General features: G+C 37.1%; 1 protein-coding gene across 2 annotated transcripts in view; it reads right to left on the reverse strand.

The window, feature by feature from the left end:
- Positions 1–25972, reverse strand: part of LOC119795705 (voltage-dependent R-type calcium channel subunit alpha-1E-like) — a 94554-nt gene that overhangs the window by 40399 nt on the left and 28183 nt on the right. For both annotated transcript variants that reach the window (XM_038303845.1, XM_038303846.1), the window contains 13 exons: positions 13281–13384; positions 10051–10209; positions 8331–8521; positions 8153–8256; positions 7948–8063; positions 5497–5550; positions 3455–3535; positions 2922–3131; positions 2653–2765; positions 2206–2318; positions 1417–1548; positions 1077–1146; positions 541–658 (listed from right to left, as the gene is read on the reverse strand). In XM_038303845.1, coding sequence (XP_038159773.1) covers positions 541–658; positions 1077–1146; positions 1417–1548; positions 2206–2318; positions 2653–2765; positions 2922–3131; positions 3455–3535; positions 5497–5550; positions 7948–8063; positions 8153–8256; positions 8331–8521; positions 10051–10209; positions 13281–13384 — 1565 coding nt within the window. The remainder of the gene's footprint in view (positions 1–540; positions 659–1076; positions 1147–1416; positions 1549–2205; positions 2319–2652; positions 2766–2921; positions 3132–3454; positions 3536–5496; positions 5551–7947; positions 8064–8152; positions 8257–8330; positions 8522–10050; positions 10210–13280; positions 13385–25972) is intronic.

A 25972-nucleotide genomic window follows, 5' to 3' on the forward strand; every position in this document is an offset into this window, starting at 1 on the left:
AACCAATGAAAGTACATTTGTTTAACAAAAAAAATGCAACTCTGAAACTAAACTCACAAATGTATTTTGTTTTTTAAACGTAAAAGCATTCAAATAAAAAAAAATAAAAAAATTTCCAGTGGCAAAAGACTAATTGTGACAAAAATATACATAAAAGAATTGTTGACCAAACAAAAACTTCACTACTTTTCATGATAAGTGTTTGTAATGAAGTCTAAATGTATAGTTTTGATCCTGTGTAGATAAGAGATAGTTGACAACATAATTAAACAGACTGGCCTTGGTCTTCTTTTCAAAAATCATTAATGCTCTATGCTATCAGTCCATCTCAGAGAAAGAACCCTTCAATGCCTATAAGTGGCTTAGAACATTTTGCAGTTAAAGTTTTAAACTATTTTTACACGTTAGAGCTTCTCCTGTATTTAAAATTTTCAGAAATACATATTTACACTTTTATATGAATATATTAAAAAGTGAAGGTGCACAAGCATCCTGGTTACATCAGACCTCTCTGACCACTTCTTAGGTCAACAAGGATACAGTTACCAAACAGAGTAAGCACTATAAAGTAGATGGATGACCACATGCCATACTGAACACCTCCCTGCGAGCGGATTCCATTATACATCACCTCGTTCCAGTCCTCACCAGTCAGAATCTGCAGGCAATTAAAGGCACAGAACATATAGCAGAAATAATTATACTGCTCAGGCTAGGCTTCAGTGAATGCTGGCTTTAAAATACTCCAAACGGCAGACCTAGCCCCCTTTTTGATAACAATACACTATTAAAAAGGGTGACGAGATAATAATAATTTCTATGGTTGCTGATCAAAACATATTTTCACAGAGCAGTTCATTTCAGGCAGATCTGATGTGGACTTTTTCACGTTTCCCTTGTCTGAAATTCATGTGCGCATATGTGTGCTTGGATGTGTGGGACGATAGCGAAGGCAGGGGGCGGAGAGCGCTTGAGCAGAGTTGTTTAATCTGCGCCCGGGGTGAGAAATATCCCAGGGTGAAATGTGTCATGGAGAGCAGGCATGGAGGGGGGATGGGGGTCTGTGAGAACCAAACCTGAAACACTGTCATGATGGCAGCTGGAAATGTGTCAAAGTTGGTGGGAGTGTAATCTTCAAAGATGAACCTAGAGGTAAAAACAGATTGAGAAGCAGGGTCAGATATGACCAATGAGGAACAAACAGGAGGAAGAAGGAGAAGGAGGATGCAGGGAGTTATTTTCATCCGGACATAGCTCCTCCTTTCCTTCATCCTCCGAAGAGGCCACTTAGGGAAACCACTGTTGCATTTCTGAGCTGGAAACCACTTCTGCATGACTGGAAGTGTAAGTAAGGAAATTACTAAAACATGGAAACTCAATTTATTAATACTCTCAATAAAGAATGCCAATACACACCTCCCTCCAAAAAGCTGCATCCCAAGCAGTGCAAACACCACAGTGAAGAGAAAGAGAAGGAAAAGCAGGCTGATAATGGATTTCATGGAGCTCATCAGGGAAACAACCAGGTTCCTGAGAGAAGCCCAGTACCTGGAAAGAAGATAAATGATAAAAGTTGGATTCATTACCGTTGCTACAAGGTCTTGAAAAGTCAAAAAAAAGTTTTAAATCCTAAAATCTTAATTTGAACCTAAAATAATATAGCCCGACTTTTTTTGTAATAGGCCTTAACAACTTGTAGTCAATTCTTAAATTGCACGTTTATTCACTTGCTGCTCTGTTTGCTTTCAATTTGTCACTATTAGTGTTGTATCGGTGTGACACAGCTACAAACGCATAACGCAGAGAAGCAATGTGCCCAGTATAATGGTGAAAATACTCAGACATTTACCATTCTCCACAATTATGACAAAGACATGTGCTACCGAACCAGGCCTACTGTAATGGAGGTAATACTGTCGTTGATACTGATTTTATAAAGAGAACAGTTAAGATATAAAATATTATAGGCACAAGAGAGTATCTTAAGATATTTGGATAGGAAAAATTAACTTATCTAAAGTTTTATTAATATCTGTTACAAAGCTTACGTATATCAAACAGTAGGAGGGCATATAACCTAAATAAATTTATTAAAGATCTTATGAAGTTATCAAATATATATATATATATATATATATATATATATATATATATATATATATATATATATATATATATACTGCTTTTTTATCTTTATTTACTCACTTTGTTATTTTGAATATTCTCAGAAGTCTCAGCGCTCTCAGAACACTAATACCAAATGATATGCCAGGCCTAAAGAAGCCCCAGACCACCTCAAAGATGCTGCCAATAATGACCTGCAAAAGATGTCACAAAGAAGAGGGAGAAAAAAATGGCTGCCATTTAAGAGTTTAAGGTATGGGAGGGAAATAACTGAAGTTTTTTATATACCAACTCAAGCTGAAAACATGCAATGATTCTGTAAGATTGTTAGTGAGCTTTCTTGGTACTAATTGAAAAATATTAATAAAAAATATAATTACTTATTCCATGAGATAAAGTAAACTAATCATACAAAGTAGCGGCCCTGTAAAAAGGCATAAAGTTGAATCAGTTTTTTTGTCTGTGATTCAAAAAAATACTGTTTTTCTTTGATAACATGCAGTCAGTATAAAAGATGGAGGATCTCACCCCACAGTCAAAGCAGTTAAAAGATGAATGAAAGTAGAGCCGGAAACCCAGGCCGTACATTTTTAAAAACATCTCAGCCAGAAAAAGCCCCAGGAACACAAACTCTGCATAGTCTGCAGATTAGAAAAAATACAGCCTGTCATTTAAAAAAGTAAAACGAGGCAGCATAAAATCATAAACAACTCCATCATTAAAAGTGACCTAATCATTTCTCTTTAAGGTGTTAGTTAAAAGAAAAACCCTGTCGGATGTTCTCGAGTAAAACACACAGAGGATGATGGTCAGCCAGTCGGGCTGGTCGTGGTGCACGATGGCCACACAGATGGTATTAAGAGCCACCAGACTCAGGACCATCAAGTAGAAAGTGTCTGTCTTCACCATACGACGGATGGAGATGCGCAACATGCGCTCTTTACGTCGCAGGTAGGCAGCCGGGCCACGACGGCCGCTGCGAAAGTTCATTCTTGACCTTGACATGCCTAAAGATGGGAAAAAGGAAAACATCACTGGATGAAGTCAAATGATTTATTACTGATTAAAGACAAAACAATAAAAGGGATTGTTTCCTCCACAATTAGCGACAGCCCTCGTGAAAATGATTTATTGTGAGAACAACTTTACTAAGAAAGAAAAAAAAATCATAACAATTCTATGGTGTGAAATTTTCTAGTTTGCTAACAAAATAAGTTGGATCTTTGTTCATTCTTCTTTGTCACAGTTCCAGGATTACCAAACTGTTTTGATTATCACTTTAATGGCATATTTTCTTATCTTTCCTTATTGAGAAATATCCTTGACTTACTGGCAGTGGACATGTCTGTGTACTTGTCACTCCCTGGTGCAGCTCTTCGTGCACCTGTCTTTTTACTCGCTCTCTTCAGCACTGAAATGGAACGTAACAAAAACTTAAACAACACAAAGATGGAGCTCAAGAACTTAGAACTTCATATAAGTTGTAGATAAGGCTTTTTCTATTGCACTAAATGAAAAGGATACAAAGTGCCTGATCTTTTAAAGGTTTGCACATCTCTACAAAGGGGACAAACATTTTTGTAAGCGATAAGCAGATCTTAAAAAGAAGCGCAAAGTGATTTGTTGCAATAAGGCAAACAGCGTGTTCAAAGCATTTTGTGCTGCTTTGCCTTGATCAGTATAAAGAATCCATGTAAATACAAAACTTTGCAAAATTCAAGGGTGAAGGATTTGCAAATGTTAACTTTTACAACATGCAAAGCAAATCCAAATTTGAGACTTAACTGAGTTTTCAAATTTCTGTTGTATTTGTGTCATTTTTAGTACTTCTATAAGTCAGGTTCAAACTGCCACATAAAAATGTCTGGAGTAATTGTTGCAACAAAGAAGGGATTGGTACAATGCCAGAGGATGGAGAGATATTCTCTGCACATACAAACATATTGGGACCATCAGAAATAATAAAATCAATGAAGAAAAATGTCTACAAGCGAGCAGAAATTAATGCAGACAATTAAACCAAATCTAAAAAAAAGTAAACAGACAAGGAAAACTTCTCCTGTTTTATATTACATTTTTTATATGCAACTTTAATTATTTTCATAATAATTTCATAGTAATTTCTGATTTCTAAAATAATCTTTATAATCATTTATCATTATTACCTTCATTATTTATCATTATTACCTTAAACATTATGGCTTACAACCTCATTCTTCTTTTACGACCACTTTCCCCTGCCTGTATAGTATGCAAACTGCTCATTTTAATGGGCAGAACCTAAACAGTTTGCACATCTTAATATTTGCACAGCAATCTTTATAGATCACCCACAACATTCCCACCTATTATATAACAAAATTTAACTTGCAATTTAGCACCCCCTACACCGAATCTTTGAAGATCAGGCCCGAAGTACTTTATATTCATTAGTGATATAATTACTTTTTCAACGTTGAACACATAGATTGGAAAGAAATTTATATTGTTACAATTTTAGCCAGATTTTCTTAGTTGTTTGTACTACTACAATTATTAAATCTTTGGCAGTGACATTCCCTGACTTTCAAGACAAATCCAATGCACCATTATTGAGTTTGAAGCACTAGGTTGCATGTGCAAAAATGTGCAAAACCAGTGTGGTCCATCCTATTAAACAGAGTAAACTGAGAAGGATGATGTTTAACCAATGGAGTTAAACATCATCAATTATGATAAAAAAATAATATTTTCAAAAGTAGCAATGATTATAGTGGTAAGTTTAATTTGAAGTTCAGTTTCTTCAAAAAATATCTCAAAGTGCTTCAATCAAAATGAAAAAATAAAAATAACAACATTTTAATTTAAAGGATTAAACATCAACAATAAAACCTGGAAAAGGTTTTATGATCAGAGTCTATTCTGGGATTAAGTCCTGTTATAGTGACAACAGCAGGATTACATTCAAAACTTCTGAATTTCCCTTCCCCAGTTTTCCAGAACATCCTGCAAATCAACAAAACTTTGCTGCTTAAAGGGCCTATAAAGGAATTCTGAGGAGGAAAAAATACTCTAGCCAAAATTTAAGGATGAACATTTCAGCCACCCCCAAGTTTCCTAATACAGGCCCCTAATACTAATTAAGGTCACAGCTGAGGGCATATATATTGCAGGTTAAATGAGCAGTTTCTATATATGTTTAGATTCCTGTATGTATATGTAATGTGTTTGTGCTTATGCTGATGAACATGCATGTGTTACTAATGATTTTATTTGTAGTTATCGTTTACAATCACTTTTTTTTTATTTTTTTATTTGTTGAATAAAGAAAACAAAACCTTGTCTAATGTAAGATTTAAAAAAAGTATTTTGTCCAGGAGTTGATTAACTTACCATCTAAAGGGGATCTGCCTGAATTTTTATTCTCCTCTGCAAGCATTACTTCCTCTGTAACAGAATAAAACTGGAGTTTAAACACAAAGCAACAATTCAAACCATCAGAACTAAAGCAGTACAGATCTCAGGGTTGAATTGTTTAGGATGTCTGCAAACATTTGCAGGAAATGATGTAAGCTCTGCCTTAAGAGGCCGTTGTGACCTTCTCTGAAGACTGATTTCTAAATCCCCCTTATATTCTGTCTCTCTTTTCTCCTCCCTCTTCCCACACTCTCCCACATTTGTGCACATAACTATGCACAGTGTCTACATCGCGCACATACTTGGGCATGTAAACAGTGAGATGCGAGTGCACATACGTACATGCACACAAATTTAAGTCAGTGAGTCAGTATCACCTTTTTCTCACCCTCTGCTTGCGTGGGAGACAAGCAATGTAGGATGCCATTACAGCACTGCATGTTTGTGCTTCCCAACTCTTCCACTGATGAAGATCCCAAACCCTGTCAGAGCAGTCACTTTCCAGACAAGACAGGTGAAGGCTTGGGTAGTTTACGTTGCTTTGAGCAAGGTTTAAAGCGATTATATTTCAATGTTATAAAATAATAAAACCAGCTTTGTTCAGTGAGCTGTTGTTGTCCTGAGTGCCTCACATACACTGGAAATACAAACAATTACGCGAACAGTCAGTACACTCTGTGCAAACTCTACATTACTGTTTGAGAGCAATATTCTTATGTGCAATATTGCAATGTCTGTGTAAATATTCTTGTTTATATAAATATATATATATATATATTTTTTTTTTTTCTTCTGTAATTGCACAGTCATTTTATAAAGTTTTTATAATATTTATTTTTTTGTTATTGCTTATATCACTTTTTGCCTTCACTGTTTTGATTTATATTGTTTTTTATTATTATTATTCTGAGCTGATTAAAATGTAGTTGAACCCTTGAGGAACAATTACAAATGAAAAATTCAAATTTTGATTCTTCTGATTCTGATAAAGACAAAATTACAAAATGTATAATTCACTTTTTAGTAATGCCACTCAAACTATTTATTTGACCGAATAAAAATAGTTAAATCCTCTCTGCAAAATTTTTTAGAGCTGATGATCGAAATTAATTCAAAACCACTGACTCCCCTAGATAATGGGTTAAAGTTGCAGCCTTTCTGCTGGAGTTAAATGTGGCCCATTTGCTTGTGTATTTGGTTGCATTTTATTCTGAGCAGAGTCCTTGATGGAATCATTGCCACTATTCACTTTTTTATTTACTTTTTAAATAGAAAGTATCCTCTACCCAGGAATTCTATTGTAGCAGTTTCTTCATCCAGGACAAATTAATTGATGTAGCTAGTGCTGCCACTGCTAATGCGTACACTGCTCTTTTGCCTTTGCAATAGAAGATCTACCTGATCTGGTGTTTCTGTGTTTGACAGTGCCTCTTTCCTCAAAGTAATCAACAGAGCTGTTTCTGGCATGAACCTAGGGCCAAAAACCCCCCCTAATTTGCTAAAAGCCGAGGGCCAGACTATTCAAATGTTTATTAAAACATATTGAAATGAACAGAGCCTATTGAGCCAAGAGCTACATATTGTTTGTTTTTAAACAAAATATTAATATCAATATTATAAATAAACGTTTATCATATTAATAAACATATTAAGATAAATACATAAATGAAAGTGCATGCATTATAAACCGAAAAGGCATTACTGTGTTTGTGTTTTTCTTTTATTTTCATTTTTTTGCTGTGCTTTGCATCTTTGGCTTGTTTTGGTTTTTTAATTTCCTCTCTTTAACCATCCAAGCACACTGGGCTGAAGCTGGTTGTCTAAGGAGGCGGAGCACAATAATTGCGCTGGGAAAACGCTGCACGCAGGTGTCAGCAGAGGCTGATTGAAACAAAAATAAAAGGAGCCTGGATGGAAGGAGATGGGAGCTGATCCTGCAGGTGATAAAGACAGACATGCCGCCGAGCGAGGGGCAGGTGGGATCCGCATGCCAGGAACAGAATACCGGGAAGTGAACAGAAGGCACAGTCAGGGCAGAGGTTCACGCCTGTAAGTAGGGCTCTGTCTCAGAGTATCGGTAGGAAATACGTCTTCTGGCGGAGTCTCGGTGTGGGGATGCTGACGTTTTCCTGCATCTTTCTTTTAGCTAGATCGGACTGAAAAGCAGTCACAATCATGTTTTCCCCTGGGAATGTAGTGTTGGTGCGTGCAACACAACCGCATCAACACTACATTACCCAGAATGCAACAGTAGCCCGCAAAGTCACAGCAGCGCGCACAAGCGGCTGTGGCCAGTGGGCCGGTTCTAATGGTAATTAAATATCATCTGGGGGGCCATGGGTAAACAATTTGCGGGCCGGGGCTTGACTTTGACATTTGTGCTGTACTTTGGTACGTTGATATACAAATGTTTCGGCTTCCCAGTACCTGCCCTGTCTATCCAGGCTCGGTAGCCATTCAGTTCTCTTTCAACCTGCTGCTGACGACGTAACTTCATAAAGGCTCTCCTGTTCTCCACTCTCTCCCTTTCCTTGGCAAATTCTCTGGGAAGACAGGAAACAACTGTCTTACTTCACAGTATCAACAATAAGACCACGTTTCCTTTTGCAAACACAGGAAGAAACATACTTACCCAGACAAAACTCCCAGCACTAGATTCAAGACAAAGAACGAGCCGATAATGATGAGAGGAATGAAGTACATCCAGTTCCATGTAGAACCCAGAGCATCATTGGTCTGAAATGTTGAGATTATTTAATATGTAACTTTGCTCAGTCGGATATGGATATTGATTTGTTGCCTAGACTCACATTGTAGAGCACAGCTGTCCAGCCCTCCATGGTAATGCACTGAAAGACGGTGAGAACAGCAAACAGAATGTTGTCGAACTGTGTTATGCCATCATTGGGCCCGATCCAGGTGTCATTGCAGTCGTACTTTTCTGGACACTTTCTCACCCCGCATGCAAATGCCAGCTCTGATGAGTCAACAGTCTCATTATCTAAAAAAAAATTTAAAAAAAACAAACGACAACAAAAAAACGCAGCTATGTGAAAGTGAAATGCATTTACTGTGCCTACAATAAATCTAGCAGCAATATCTTAAAATTTGCTGTTAAGCTATACATTATGATAAACCTAAAGTCAAATATTAGATGCAAAAATGGCCAAACAAAGTAAAACAAGTGGTAATATTGAACTGGTGGCTGGCCACAAAGAAATTCTACTGTTACAATATTGTTATAAAGCTTGCTTGTTTAATACAACCAAATGTCTGTTTCACATGTTGATGGTGACACATTTTAGCAGAGAGAGATGAGAAACTCGGGTGTTGTTTACTGTACATCCATGAGAAACAAAGAGCAGTTGAAGCTCATGCTATCTTTAAACTACAGTAGACACAGTTGGTTACAATTGCTATTTTTGTTCTCTCCAATGAAATACTTTGTTTTGTTTCTTTGTTATTTCCTCTTCAACCTGCAGACTTACCCTCTAGTCAACATGTATATGTGAGCCCCATATGGATTTAGTTCAGTCAGTGTAACAGCGGGCATCTTGTATGAAACTTATTCGGGATGACTAAATTTTAGAAAATGTACCTCCTTGACAAGACATCCAGGATACATATGGGTCAAGGTTCTGCTTTTTTTTTTCTAAAAGCAAGTTATATTTTATTAATTTTTTTCTTCTACTTTAGTTATGATCCTATTTGTGTTTGTCTTTGACATAAAAGTAACATGAATTAGTAAATGCAATCTTCCCCAAAAAATGCATCAGTAACTTGCCAAAATGGGGAAAAGTTCGAGTGGTATAAAAACTCCTGCAAGCAACTGTACTAACGCAAAATCAGGATTATTGTTTTAATACTGAGGAGCAGAGGATAGAAAAAAGTGCTCCTATGTTTTTAGGCAATTAATAAAAAAAAAAAAAAGCTGTCTTTATAATTTTTCCTAAACAACGTGTGAAAAGAACCAGAGCGGTGATTGAAAAGAAAAGGTAAACTAGAAAGCGAGGAGGCATCAGTTTCCTTCTGAATTCCTGTGGGGCCTTGCATCAAACTCTATCTCAGGGCAATGACAGTAAATGCTATGGTGTGTCGTGATTACAGTGGAGTTGTTGACTAATTAAGCAGTGGCTAAATCAACCAGCATCAACTCTAATAATACCTCTGAGCTTGCTGCTACTGTAATCCATGAAGCCCTCAAATAAAGATATTCACACCCTCTCTTTCAGAAAATTGACTAAACCACATGTTTTACATATACTTGTTGGTGAATTATTCACAGCTGGTAATAAATAATCCAAAACAAACTCTGGGGATTTTATATGTAGCTAGGGATTTGTGGCAATAGGTGTAATTCTAACCAGTGTTTCTGAGAAGGAGTTAAAGTCAGGGTTTAGTATTTGACACCCAAATCGATGGCTGTGTTTACACCATTATCTTTAGTGAATCAAGACTTTTCCTTATTTCTAAACAATTATTCTTAAACAGTTTAAAGAGAAAATCATTTGCATTATATGAGGTTTTTACCGAAAATGTCGTCTGATGGCAGGCAGGTTTGATGAAGCTTTCCACTGTAGAACTCCAGGCCAATGATTGCAAACATGAGGATGGCGAAGAACAAGAGAAGGCCGATCTGTAGCAGTGGGATCATGGCCTTCATGATGGACTTCAGCACAATCTGTAGGCCTGTAGAAGTGATTAACAAGTGAGAAAATATTTTACAAGCAACAGAACCACAAAAGGCCCAAACATTTTTATTGGTGTGATGCTGCAAAGGTTTCACTAAATCATATCCTCAGTTTTTTTTATCACACCTATCTGCTTTTATTTTTATCAATTAAGTTAAAGGGAAAAGTTTACCTTCTTCTTAAACCTTATCTTACATGAAGTAGCTCAAATTCCAATGCCTCATTGAAAATATCAGGTAGAGTACAGAAGCAAAGCTGCTTATAAGCAAACACTGGTGCTTTCAGATTTTTCAGGGGTTACCTTTTGCAAAAGGTAACCCCTTTTATGTGCGTTTCCTCAGAACTGGAACTAGAAGCTATTTTTTAGAACTCGTAATTATACCTCCGTAGCTTTGCAAGATAGACTGAATATGAAAACAAATATGAATTTCTTAGATAGCGGTTATATTTAGTGAACTCTACAGAGCATAAGGTTTGGTATGAAACATTTTTCTTATTACGATTTACCTTTATGTTTTGTGTTAAAGATCTAAGACGGTGTTGGAGATCTGAGGTTCATGCACAGTTATGATGCAAAACTTTCATACTGCCACATCCAAAAATTGCCCTTACAGATTTAGATATGCTAACTATTCCAAGGCATCAGAGGGTGAGTGCATTGTGGTCATAGATGCATTGAGATTGTTGGCAATAATAATTATTGAGTGATTTAAACCATTTAGAAGATGCTTTACAACCAAAGTTGTGCATAGGAGGTTTCCCCTGCCCCTCTACTCTTAAAACCCTGAGCCATTCTTACAAGTGGGATGAATTCATCCTTTGAAGGTGTTTGGGCAAACCTTTACTGTGGTATCTGAATGATGCAACTGAAGATTCATCAGACCAGGCCACGTTTTTGTGAAAATTTTGACCTCAGTAAGTCTTAGTTGATATTCTGTATACATTTTTTTGAAATAAGTAGTTATTAGAATTAATATTGCCTATCTACCATTCTGCACCAGAGTGTTTTCCATTCTGGTTATTAATTAAATAATTAATTTTAGAAGATTAATCACAATTAGATGAGGAATCTTTATTGTCATTATATTGCTATACAATTAAAAGTGTTATTTGGCAGCAACAGTAACAGGCAATTTGCTATTAAATGCAATGTATGGTAAATAGTATGTAAAAAAGTAGGTCTCAGACACATTTAAGTTGGGTTCAAAATGAAAGGAGTAACAAAATACAACAAATATAAAATTAAGGGGGACTTTTCCTTTCTAAAAGTAAAATGTGACAATGCCCTTTATAAGGAGTTAAGAGCCATCATAGAAGATGTTTACATGTGTTAATTAATGAGATACAAATCACAATAACTGCACAGACTACATGAGATATGACCATCTTAATTAATGGAGGGTTGAATTTTTTTCTTTTTGCTTGAAAACACTACCTTGGTCTGATGAAAAAGAGTTTTATCAAACCATGTCAACCCTAAAGATTATTGCTTAAAAAAGGTGCTTGAATAGCTTTCATTGTACTCACATCTCTTTAAGTAATTATCAGTTTGTGAGGTTCTTTTTTTTTGCATCACAATGAGTCTCCTGCTTTAAGAAGACCTTTTGTCGTCATTATGTCTAATTGTCATGGTTTTGGTTATGTTGTGCTTTACTTTCCTCCTTGTTTTCTTGTTTTATTGGTTTAACTCCTATTTTGTTGTAATTTCTAGATTTATGTTGATTCTCATGTTTTTCCTGTTGTCCTCTGTTGCCCTCTTGTGTGTGTGTGTTCCTTTCCCCTTGGCTCCCTCGTCTTTGTCTCTGTCAGCTATATATGCTCTCCCTCTGCTCTCACTCTTTGTTGGTTCCTTGTTGTTGCTGGTCCTGTCTTTGCTGTTGTCCTCTCACCTCGTCTCTCCCTGGCTCCTTGTGCGCGTTTCCCTTGATGTCTCCGTGGTTCTGGTCTGAGTTACATTTTAGTTGGATTTTGCCTCTGTTATTAGTGTTTTTCATTAATACTACAAGAATTCACCTCAGCCTCTCTGCCTCTGCATTTTGGGTCATCTTTACTACAACCAAGACGTGACACCAACACCTTATTCAAACAGGCCACATCCATGTCCAATTGGTCATCTTTCACAAATCCCCGCTGAATGCATGTAGTATACATTGCTGTATCTTGGAGCTATCTCTGTGCTTGGGGTTTTAACCTGCTTTACCAGTTCTGGGTTTAATCTGCCATGCCACAAACACAGTCCTGGATTCCTTTCAAGTTTATGGTAATCCACTGCAGAGCTTTGGATTACTTCCAGCTTGCCTGCTCTCAATCTCTCTGTCCTGTAAGCCTTAAGGTTGTTTTATACTTCGAAACAAGGTCGTCTGCGTGGATGTCGCGGTAAATGCAGAGACGTCCCCGCCCCCTCCGCAGACACTCCGCTGCACCTCTCCCAAATTGTAGGTGAGCGCAGACAGTGTCACAGACCGGAGGCATATGATTTGGTCAAATCTACATCCGCTCTAAACGATACTTGTTTTGTTTGTATGACCGCCATTGCGGAAAATGACTTGTGATGTTCTCTTAATATAATTAAACTAACTAATTAAATAGTTGACAAAAAGGAATGTTTCTACTGTATATCTAAGGCCCTGTTTCTAACAAACTAACAACAGTTTTATTCAATCAATACTAAGATACTACACTTCAGTTCTGGTTTCGCTGCTGAAAATAAAAAATAAACAAATAGATAAACTTTTGCAAAGTTTGCTATGCTGCTTTAGAACTTCTTGGAAGTCTGATAGTTATTTATCTGAAATGGCTCATGATCATCAAAACAAATTAAGTTAAAAAGATTCTAACATTTGTTCTTTGTTCATATTAAAATTAATAACAACACTTTGATGTTATTCTATTTCAGTTCAAGAATTCATCAAATAATTTACGTTTCTTCTGGTTGACTGTGCAGAAATGCCTGTTTTCTTTTTCTTAACACTTTGAAATTCCTTTCGTTCACATGGATACTATTTCTGCATTTCTCAGGGAAACATTCAGGTGCAATATCTGAAGTTTAAAGGTTAGTAAGTTACTTACTGGGGATCCCAGAGACGAGTTTGAGTGGTCTTAAGACTCGCACAGCCCTCAGGGTCCGGAGATCGACTGGGATGTTCATGTGGGCACCAGCAGTGGCCAAGATCCTAGAGGATTTAAAATATTGTTATGTTGGGAATGCTACAGGGCAGAGTCCACAACATTTTTTCAAGAATATCTGTCTGAGTTGGCTGGAAAAAAAAGCTTAAAATTTGAATTTTGTTTAAAAGTAAAAAACTGGTTAAATTAAAATATTGTCATTATAAAACAATGCTTAGAAACAAGCCTTTTGTTTAAAAGGGGGAAAAATGCAATTGTCTCATTATTTTATTAACCAGAAACAACTGCGCAGCCGGTGAGTGGTACAGTGTTTTCATTAAATGCACCAGACTTGTATGGCGAGAGACAAAGAATGCACAGGCACATACACCTGGCAGGCAGCTCTACTCACATCTACCCACGCACACATCGATGTGCCTCCACCTACATATAAACACCGAGAAACAGCATCAGGAGCAACCAGATCACAGTAGCTTACAAAAGAAACCACATGAGGTTTTCCATAGGATGGCAAAACCAAAATATCTCAAATGTATAAATTCAACTAGAAGTAGGAGGGGGAAAAAGATTCAGACATTAATCCTCATTAGTAGGTCAGATACTACTATATTAGCTTTACAAAAAAAATGAAATTTACAGAAGAAATGGGAATCTTCTGTCAAATTTGACCACTTTGCTCTTTTAAACACCCACTTTTATATAAACAAGCAAATATACAACTTATAAAATCTTTGCATGGTGCCGGTAAATGTGGGGAAGGGCATATATATATATGTGTGTGTGTGAAAAGGGAGTAGAAAGCACATGGCAAAAACTCAAGTGTAAACCCACGCAGAATCTCTCCTGAAAGCAGTGGGAGGGAGAGAGGCCAAGCGAGCGAGTGAATGAGTGAGGCTTGCTTGCACTAATGCGGATAAATCTGAAAATGCTCTCACCATGATCAGAACCTTTTCTAAAAGTTCACTGCAGGTGCAGAACGTTGCGCGGGCTGACTGCCCCTGGTATAATCAATCTTCAAAGATTTCTGAGAGTCACAACGACTAAAGCTTAGGAAGCTTCTTAAAAGAAAACCTTTTTTTACATGGAGTCAAAAGGCTTGTTAAAGTTTTTTAGTTTTTTAAATGTTTTTTAACAAAAAATTAAAAAACAAACTTTTTGCAAAAAACAAAAACATTTTACACATAAATCTTTTTTTTCACGAAATGAGACATCTCAAAAAGTGACAATTTTTCCTTGGCTGTATGAGAGCTAGTGTAACAAGAGTTTGCCCCTCCCTCACCTATTACTGTTACCAAAAAAAAAAACAAAAAGGCTACAAAAATCCTTTGTTTAATAAAAAAGATACATTCTTCTGGTTGGGTATATTTCCAATCCCACAAACACTAGTCACCTGTCATTGTGTTAGAGTTATTGTTTGTGTTGTTCAATAAAGGGCAGAAACAAAATTATATTATTTTGCATATCAAGCAGATTTACCTGAAAAATATTACTATATTCATTCATTAAAAATAGAAAAGAAAATGACAATTTTTGTAGAAAATATGACATCTAGGGATTCCCCTGATTTGATCAAAAGGTTTCCCAATTAAGGCAATAGCTATGTTTACATGCACAAAGTTTCACCATCTTACTGAAACCCCAAATTGATAATATTGTATTGCTTATATGAACATAGGTAAAAGGAAAAACATGGTTGCTAAGACTAAAAAGTGAACATGCTGATCGAAATATTCTGATAACAGCTAGCCAGAGCAATTTGCCATTCAACACTTAGTTCTCAGGCCGACATTCAGAATAACTTGTTCCTGACAAGTGATTACGTGCATTCTAATCAGACAGACATGGGCAGTTACTTATGTCCATGTGAATGTAGCTAGTGTTGCTATAAATGACGGTGTCGCTGACCAAACTAAGTTGCCATCCCATTTATTGATATATGTTGTATGTTTTAATGTGCTTTACACAAAATCACTGGTATGAGAATCAAGCAGGGTGCTCCCCAGCCTTTACAAGCCAGTTTTTCTCTGCTATGCTGATATTAAGGCTGCAACTCTCCTTTTAATGATCATATCAGCCCTGAGACTGACATCAGGACTTTCTCCTTGGCTCTTTCCAGCCTATTTCAAACGCTGGTTAGGCTTAAAGTTATTAAAATGACTAAATTACTAAAATAAGGCTGTTTCTCTGACTTCTATAGCGTAGGAAAACGAACCAGAGAGAGAGAGATTCAAGGTGCAGACAAAGAGCTTTCCTTTAACATGCTAAAATCCAGAGGAAACTTTAATTTCAAATAAATGTACCCCTTTATCTGCACACAAAGTGCAGTGAAAATAAGAACCCTGTACACTTAAGACTCTGTCAACAACTTTCCCTGAATATTTGCAGGCCATTGAATACATGCTCTACCGCCCCACCAGCAGGAAGAGTTCCTGAAGCCAAACCAACCAATGGTTATTGAGGTTTATTTAAAGCTATGCTCATAAAACATCTTGGTGAGAACCCTGTCAAGTACCTGCTTTGAGTCTCTGAGTTTGTCGCAATCCCTTGTGGAATCAAACTGAATATAATTGATAGCATTCATTCAGATGCGGCTAAGACAGACTTAGGGTATCCTAGAAAGCCCATATGCACAAATGCAGGAGATTCATGCTTCTGACTCTCTGCTTCCTCCTGCAACATTTGAAAATGATGCACAAACAGCAACATGTTGCTGATATGTACCGGTAGTTGCTAATACACTTGGTGACACTTCAAAAATGGTTGACATTACAGACTTCTAAAGGTATGGAAAAACAATGGCTTAAGGATTCTCATTTTGTCTTACATAACAATATCTTTAAGATTTTTCATATTGTTTTGTGTTGTATCAAAGAAGAATAAGTCATATAAAATTTATTAAAATAGCATTTATAGGGCCGAAGTTCTGGTATCATCCAACACATTTAATTATACATCAGTCATACTGCTCTGATGCATGCAGTATTACATGGTTTCTATAGTTTCCATTTCTGCATGCGTCAGAAGTATTGCTTTAAACACCAAGTCATAGCTTTGCTCCTGTTATTACAATGCAAAGAGATCAGAATTTTGTCTCAATTTCTGAATAACTGAAAGAAGAATCGCTTTGCAATTTAACAGCCTTTCTCTTATTTTGTGGCATAACTGCATGTGCAAGTACTTGTGTGCAGATTATTAGGTTTTAGTGAGCTGAAATGTAACAAGTGAGAGTGTGTCAGACATAGAGATGACACAGTGAGAGACACTGTGACTGAGAGGGACCACGGCAGTGGGAGTCTGTGGAAACGGCCTTTAAAACTCACACACAAAACAAAGGCAGGCAGCTGCAGCAGCACCTTCTTCAAGGCCGCATTTCGAGCGCAAACAATTCTGGGGAGGCTTGCTCCAAATCAAAACAAATATGCTTCTTGTGGAAGCTGATGATTCATCCTTACACAGAGAGGTCATTTTATTCCATTTAGGTACAGATTTCCTGAAGAAAAATATTTTCCTAAAACAATATGCAACAGCAAACAAATTGTTTTAAGCGCATTATACTAAGACTGCTATAAAAAGGCTGCATGAAGACTCTTTTGTATTACAAGCTGAATCCACAAACATTGAAATATGGGATGAAGCCCTACAGCCCTAAAGTCATTTACTAACCCCACAGACTAAATATAAAATAAATGCAAAAGCAGCGTTTTAGAGCTTAATTTCTCATTAATGCTAAGAGTAATATTTATTCTGGCTGATGTCTGTAGCGTTTTACAATATTTTTATGTGAAAGGGATTTTAATGAATTTTATTATTATAATTGTTGTCACTTTTTTTTATTATTATCATCATTACAATAAGGGCTGATAGATTTTGACAGAAACCAAAATTGTGATTTTATTTCCATTTGCCTTTGCACCCCAGGCTTGTAGATGTTGCACCCCAGGCTTTCGGTTTTTGAAAGCTTGCTTGCCCAGAGTCTATTCTTCAAGGACTTTACTGTAACTATTGTTTAAAAAAAGTGTTTACTTCTTCTTCCATGCAAGAATCTAGCTGCAAATCTCTACCTTTATAAATATAAGTGTGATTATAAATCAGTGCCTCTTCAATTTTAAAATTGTGTTTTGTTTAATTGTGATTATATTGCAAATACAATTAATTGGATTTAATCTGGCCTTCAATGTTGTTGTGCCCTTGGGAAAGACACCCTACCTGCATTGCCTACTGCTGGTGGTCAGAGGGCCCGGTAGCGCCAGTGTACCACAGCCTTGCTTCTGTCAGTGAGCCTGAGGGGAGCTGTGGCTACAATGTAGCTCACAACCATCAGTGTGCATGTGAATGGAAGAATGACTGAAAGTATTGTAAAGTGCTTTGCACAGGCCATTTACCATTCACAATAAATAAATTCCCCTTTACAATTTTTTTTAACTTTGTATAAAGGATGGGCCACTGGGATATACAGATTTAAAATCATTGTGGAAAAAGAAATAAGGTCCCTGTTTTAAAAGAATGATGAGTAGGTGAAAGATAAGTCTTTTGATTGTGATTGTGTAGGTCTACCCAAGTGTACAAGTTCACTGCTGTGCACTTTAAGATCTTTAACAAAGTCAAAGTGTTTAATTTTAAAAGACAGAATCAGCAAATACATTTGCAAATGAAGTGCTTTGCCAGTATTTTATGTTTCATGTAAAAAATTTAACAAGGTCTAGTGTGACAGATCAACACAGAGTAGTGCCAAATAGTGATGTGTTAGGATTTCTTTAAAATAAATATCTGGAATCAGCAGCATGCATTCGTATTTAGTCTCATTGAGGCTACAGTTTTTATAAAAATCAACCATTCACTGTAAGTCCAAGTCTTTCTTTCCAAGGCCTTTTTCACTGATCTATGCACATGTATAAATTGAAATGCTTTGCTGTTCTTTGCAAAACATGTCAGCCCTGGTCTGATTGCAGTGCTTTATTTGAAAAAATAAATAAATGAATACAGGCACTCCCATAAATGCTAGACAAATATCTGGTGGAAATATGGATATTATGAATGGATATATTTTTATTTCACCCAGCACCTTTGCTCCCCTAACATGCATCACACACTGTGCCCAGGGTGTCAGTGTCAACAAATGAAAAGTGCAGATTTTTTCTTTGTTGTTTATGCACAAGATAGTCAAAAGGGTTTGTCATGTTTTCATTATGACAGTTAAGTCTGGAAATATTTTCCCATGGAAAAAAAGTCTGATCTTGGTGGTACTACCTGAAAATACCGAAGAAAGGCCCTACATACTATTTGCTCATACATTTGAAAACTACAGTAAAATTACAAATCATGTGTAACTGCTGAAATTACACTTGTTACATCTGTTTATAATTTTTAACAACAAATGCTCTTTGCAATTCTAAATTGTTAGCAATATTGTGCAAAAAAAAACTCCTTGGGTAGAGCTGTGCACAACCAGACAATATTGTAGTACGTATTGGAAATGAACAAACAACATACATAGTACTGCAAATCATTCATGCACATCCAGACATTCCTCTCTGACAAGCCCAAACTGTTTCATCTTCATCACAACGAATATCATATCTTGCAATGCAGCAAGTAAAGTATCTCCACATGGTGGTTCCACCCTTTGAAGGACACTGCTGTGATGTGACCACATGCTGCATACAAGGTTGCATGACCATTTCGGTAAGTGGAAGCCGGTCACATAGCTTCCCCCAACAGGATGTGAAAAACTCCTTTTCTAGATTTTGGAATGTAAGTAGGTAGTTAGATATTCCACCACTGTTTTAGATCTCCACATCTGAGTGGTGAAAACACCCATCATCCCAAAAAACCACAACAGTTGTTCAGAATGTCAGATGGTATCCAGTTAGAACCTTCATATTCTGACAAATCATTTTGATCTCAAGTTTTTAAATTTTATAAGTAATGATTCAAGCACTGAAATAAGGACTATTCCTTTTATACGAAATCATAACTTAGTGCTCAGAAGTATGGTTAATATAGACTGACATGACTTGAGCTCATGATAATGTTATAAAAGAGCATAGAGTTTTATAAAAACAACTGTTGTATGTCCACAAGCCTTTGCAATATGTTGTAAGGAATGAGAAACTGCTACAATAATGTGTACAAAGAGAGAAAGAGCAATATGAGATAAAAATGGTAGATCACACCATGCATTATGCTATGCAATAAGAATCAATATGCAGAGCCTTAACATAATCTCTGTAAAATTCAGCAAAATCTCAGGCTTTAGCTATCTGATGCCAATTAACCATATAAAAAGCAGACGAAGGGGGGTAAATTATTTATTAGCTAGGGTATCCAGATAATGGTTATAGCTACTTTAAGAATATGGCTTCATTCTAACAGTAGTTTATAGGATGGGTCCTAGTTCTGTATCACAATCCCCAATGTTGTATTTTATTCAGGGCACTTTATTTGTTTCCTAATTTTATTTTCTTCATTGATATTTAAAACACTTGTATGAGCACCAGCTGGTGGAAAAATAGTTTGTTTCAAGATTTTAATTTATTCCTTTAGTTATAAAATCTGATTTCAAAAGATTACAATTGAAAAGCCATTTTTGAGACAAGAAACAAACTGATTAATAAATTGTAGGTAGGGTGGCACCACAAATTATTTATGCTCAAAGCCCCGCTTCTCCCGCTTTCTCTTTCAGGGTCGCAATCAATTTATCCACAGCCCCCTGGATGATATTTAATTACCATTAGAACTGGCCCACAGGCCACGCCTGCTTGTGCGCTCTGCTGCGACTTCGCGGGATAACGTTGCATTGTGGGGAATGTAGTGTTGCAGCGGTTGTGTTGCACGCACCAACACTACATTCCCAGGGGAAAACATGATTGTGTTTTTCTTTTATTTTGATTTGTTGTTGTGTTTTGCATTTTTGGATTGTTTTTGTTTTCTCTTTTCCCACTTTAACAATCCAAGCTGGGCTGAAGTCGGAGGTGAAGCGCACCAATTGCGCTCCGCAACTGCTGTGTGCAGGTGTCAGCAGAGGCTGATTGAAGCCAATATAAAAGGAGCCTGGATAGAGGGAGGAGCAGAGCTGATCCTGCAGGTAAGAGACGGAGCGCTACTTACAGGCGCGGACCTCTGCCCTGATTGTGCAGTCTGTTCACCTCCCGGGATTCTGTGCCAGGTGTGCAGATCCCATAAAGTAAATATAATTTTACAGACACCTGTTTTTCTTCCACTTGAAAGGAATGAAACCTAAAACAGTACCAAATACTAATAAAGCTATCCATAATAATCCTTTGCATATATTTATTCGCTTGCCCAAAGTTTTCTTTTGTGAGATACAACTGTTTTGACCACATTTAACTCACAACTTTATCTTTACAGAAAGGCTCATCTTCTCATTGTGCGCTCTCCACAAGAATCACTTTTGCAGAAATTGTACCAAATCGACTCTGGAGAGACTAAATTCATTACATGCACAGAATGAGCCCTCTCCCACACACCTCCACCTACACGAAGAACAGCACACCAAAAACTACAGTAATCAGCAGCAGCATCATGTTGCTACTCACTGTTTCACCACATTATTGCAGACACTAATGCACAGATGAATTAACATTAGCATAATGCACCTCCAAGGTAATGGCTTTGGAATTATTCTGGAAAAAAAAACAAGTAAGGCATTAACAGCAACATTAATATGCTTCTGTTGAATTGTGAGCATTGAAATGGGTCCTTATTAATTATTAGTCATAGAAATAATAACTCACCGTACGTATATAAGGTGTCACAGAATTACAGGATACTAGTTTGCCCCTTGATTCATGAACAATTGATTGAAAACCACTGATACAGATTTAAAATACGAACGTATCCCCCATATATTTAGACTATTTTAGTCCATTCATGAGCTTGTACTTAACCGAATCAATGTGATAACAATATGCAAATGAATAAATCTGTTTGAGAAAGGAATATTGTTTGTTGCTTTTCTGCTGTCCAGCAGATTGTTGTTCACTCATAAATAATGCAAACACGTCAAAATACATGCTGTCAATGCAAGAGCAGTCATCTAATAAAAAAATAACCCAGAAGGCTCATCCATCATAACCAAACTGCTCCAAATCAAACAACAGAATTTCTGAAACGTACCTCATGCTTCTTCAATTATTTGAAATATGTGTCCCTTTAAAAGATTTCATGCAGGATATACAAGATGAGAAGGTTTGAACTCAAAATAAAGAGTTTGAGGATGATTTTACCACATTTAGAAACTGGCCTGAAGTCTATCCCAGAAAAAACTCTAGGAGCGCCAACTGACCCGATGCAACTCCCCTCAAGTAGCAACACACATTTCAATTAAATTCAATTTAAAAACAAAAAATGATTGACAAACAATTATTTTGTTTAATTTCACAGTCAATTTCTTAACTATTGTTCCTTTAAAGCTGTCCTTCTTCGACTATGCTTTGGACTAAAGCACTCTGTGAAGGAAAGTAGAACCTGAGCTTTCAAGTATATGCAATTATGTCAGATAAATTAGAATTTGAATTCCAATGAGACTTGACTCAGCTTAAAACTTCATGTTGACAATAACAAGCTTTGAGTCTATATAAAACATACTTTCTGAGGCCTCATTTCTGTACTACATTAAATTTTGATTGGTCTCATGTAATAGCCTAATCTTAAATGCCACGCTTTTTTAAAGGCTTGAAGGCTTAAAGATGTGTAATCAATCCATAGAACGTATTTCGATTATTGAAATACATTTACTTTTGCATATTTTTAATTTACAGAAAATGTGTATATGGCATGGATTTTATTAAATTAATGTGGTCTAGTCCACTCTATACTATATCATGTTATGTGAAATGAGTCAAGCCTTTATCAGAGACGAAAACATCTGGAATAAGACATCATCAGCTATGATAAAAAAAAATAGCAAGATTCACAAACACATACACCACATGAAGCAAAAAAAAAACACTAGAAAGAAAAGCTTATTTTAAGCCCCTCTAGATTTAAGAAAACGCACTGCCTAAGTATGTGCTCTACCTTGCGATGTGTAAATGCCCTGAACATGGAAACAGTGACTTTAAATTTTCCAATTAGCTAATTCACCCATGCATGTGTCTGTCTCACTCCTGTGTGTCGCTTATTTGTACCAGATGGCCAATGATTCACTCCCAACTCCCACCCAGTTTTATTATTCATCCTGTCTAAAGAGCAACAATTCTAACAGAGTACCACACTCTACAACCTGGGATCCTTCACACCACATCATGGACAAACACTCACAGAGGAAAGTGTGCACCTACAGCTGGAATCAATATTATTAGGTCTGATGAGGGAGTAACCAGAATTAATCTATCAACAGGAGGGCAGCGAGTTCACTGGCAACAATCACTACCTTTCCTCCAAACCAGAGCAACATTCACACACAAAAACACACAAGCCATTAGGGGGCCATTTCACTGCTAATCAAAGCATCAAATCCACCTGTGCCGGTCTATTAGCCGCAGGATATAACCGACCATTTTAACAATCCTACTGATATAAATTGGATTGTGTGTAAATTGTCACAGCTGAGGTCATTTTTTGCTACACACTCCTCACTCAGATTAAGGGTTTTAATTGAGCTCCTTGTCCCAGCAGATTTGCTTCTAGCATTTTATTAATATGAAATGGATTGAATGCCGCCAGCACTGGCCCAGTGGCCTCGATTTTACTCCCAGCTGGCCTCCATGACACGTGTGTTTTCTTTTAAGTCTGACTAACTTATACTAGGCTACTGGAGTAAGAGTTAGTACATGTGTGTTGAGTGTGTGTCTGAGACAGAGAGAGAGAAGAGGCAGCATATGTGCTACCAAAAAAAAAAAAATGTGTCAGGTGGCAGGAAATCAGGTCGACTGTTGCCAATTCCAGCCACAACTGGAATGATAACATTCAAGATCTGTGAGCAGCAGAAAGCTCACTGATGAGTTTGGGCATGTCATACTGTAAATGACATGACTTGGGTTAATATAAGGATCCTAACTTTAGCTTTTCGATAGAAAAGCATTCTTAAAATATAGTAATGACCACAAAAATTAAAAGTAGATTTTTTGAAATATTTTTCTTATCTCTCTCCAGTCATGCTCTGTTTGAAATTCAATTCTGCATGTGAATACGTTGATAGATGGCAACAAAGCCTCTGTTCCGTCATAAAGGATATATATGAACATATATGTGCAAGATAAAAATTTAATTTTTAATGACAAGTAAAGCTGCTTTCATTTATCGTCGGAATGGTGATGTATTTCTGCCTTAAGGCGCAAAAATCTTTGCCGATTTACTCAAATTAAAAGTTGTACATGTGCAGTAGCTCCTCTGCAATACAAGGTATAAGAGAGCTCAGGGCGCACCTCCAGTGCACCCCAAGGTGGCAGGAACTGGTTTAGCTACATTCAGTGAGGCTAACACTTTATTCTGCTGCCTTGACTGCCTGCCTCCTTTTTGAAACGTCAGGATCTGACCCAGCATGGATAGACAGCTGTGACTGATTTAAAGCATGTTTTAGAAAAGGCAAACAAGAATGAACAATTTGGGATTCACAAGTAAAATAATATATTATAGTGTTTTTTTTTTCTAGGTGTTTGTTAATTTTCATAGTTGCTCTTAAATAAACACTGCCTCAGAAAATAAATAGTTTTTATATATTAAAAAAATATAAAGCTGACTAATAGCTTCTCCGTTATTAAATTTGTAGATTATTTTTTTAGATTTATGACACAACATTGGAAAACACAGATTTGCCTTCACAAAGCCTCAAAAGGGCAAAATATATGTACAAAAATCAGAGTCGTTGTTTAACACACGTCTCGGCAGCTTCTCTAGTGTTACCCACTCATTACTCCATCTAGACAGTGTCTTGCCCACGTCCAAAATCTAATAAATTAGAAAAGATTCCCAAAGGAGTAAATCATGATAAACTAATCTAAATTAAAATAACTCAAATGTGGTTTATATAACATAAGATCTCTTTCATCATAAAGTCCGCTAGTTACCGGTAATTACTTGATTTGTGATAATCACAATGATTTATATTGCCTTACAGAAACTTGGCTGCAGCAAGAGGATTATGTGAGCATAAATGAGGCAACTTCTTCTAGTTATTTAAATTTTCAAATACCCAGAAGTTCTGGGCACGGAGCAGGAGCAGCAGCAATCTTTCAGTCTGAATTACTGATTATTCCAAAGGCAGTTAATAATTACAACTCTTTTGAACATTTATCCCTTAGTTTCCCCTTATCTAAATTGCAAAGCAAGAAAACCTCTTCTTTTTGTAACTTTGTATCATCCATCAGGTTCTTACTCTGAAATTGTAGAGGAGTTTTCAGAGTTCTTCTATGTAGAATGTATTCCCATCAGGTAAATTTAGCTAAAATCTTCAGTGTAGGGCAGGGGCGTCTCTAGGTTTAAGAGACAAGGGTGGCTCAGCCCCTAGAAGATATTGCGCGCGCCAAAATTTTTTCAGTGCACCTGCTAAGGCGTTGTCTAAGACAAGGGTGTAACTTTGTGTTGAAAGTTGGTGGGGACGGCTCATAAGGAAAGGGAGCTACCTGCGCGACGCCTTTTTTTTTTTGTTGGAAAGGATAAAGCCAAAAAAATGCGAATAACATTTATCAATTTAATGCTTACAGTTGAAAACATAACTGTTACAATATTCACTTACACTCACCGGCCACTTTATTAGGTACACCTGTCCAATTGCTCGTTAACACTTAATTTCTAAGCAGCCTATCACATGGCGGCAACTCAGTGCATTTAGGCATGTAGACATGGTCAAGACAATCTCCTGCAGTTCAAACCGAGCATCAGTATGGGGAAGAAAGGTGATTTGAGTGACTTTGAACGTGGCATGATTGTTGGTGCCAGAAGGGTTGGTCTGAGTATTTCAGAAACTGCTGATCTACTGGGATTTTCACGCACAACCATCTCTAGGGTTTACAGAGAATGGTCCAAAAAAGAAAAAACATCCAGTGAGCGGCAGTTCTGTGGGCGGAAATGCCTTGTTGATGCCAGAGGTCAGAGGAGAATGGCCAGACTGGTTCGAGCTGATAGAAGGGCAACAGTGACTCAAATAACCACCCGTTACAACCAAGGTGGGCAGAAGAGCATCTCTGAACGCACAGTATGTCGAACTTTGAGGCAGATGGACTACAGCAGCAGAAGACCACACCGGGTGCCACTCCTTTCAGCTAAGAACAGGAAACTGAGGCTACAATTTGCACAAGCTCATTGAAATTGGACAACAGAAGATTGGAAAAACATTGCCTGGTCTGATGAGTCTCGATTTCTGCTGCGACATTCGGATGGTAGGTAGGGTCAGAATTTGGCGTCTACAACATGAAAGCATGGATCCATCCAGCCTTGTATCAACGGTTCAGGCTGGTGGTGGTGGTGTCATGGTGTGGGGAATATTTTCTTGGCACTCTTTGGGCCCCTTGGTACCAATTGAGCATCTTTGCAACGCCACAGCCTACCTGAGTATTGTTGCTGACCATGTCCATCCCTTTATGACCACAATGTACCCAACTTCTGATGGCTACTTTCAGCAGGATAATGCACCATGTCATAAAGCTGGAATCATCTCAGACTGGTTTCTTGAA

The sequence above is a fragment of the Cyprinodon tularosa genome, unplaced genomic scaffold (genome assembly GCF_016077235.1).
Source record: "Cyprinodon tularosa strain WSP-4 unplaced genomic scaffold, ASM1607723v1 ctg52, whole genome shotgun sequence".
NCBI lineage: Eukaryota > Metazoa > Chordata > Actinopteri > Cyprinodontiformes > Cyprinodontidae > Cyprinodon > Cyprinodon tularosa.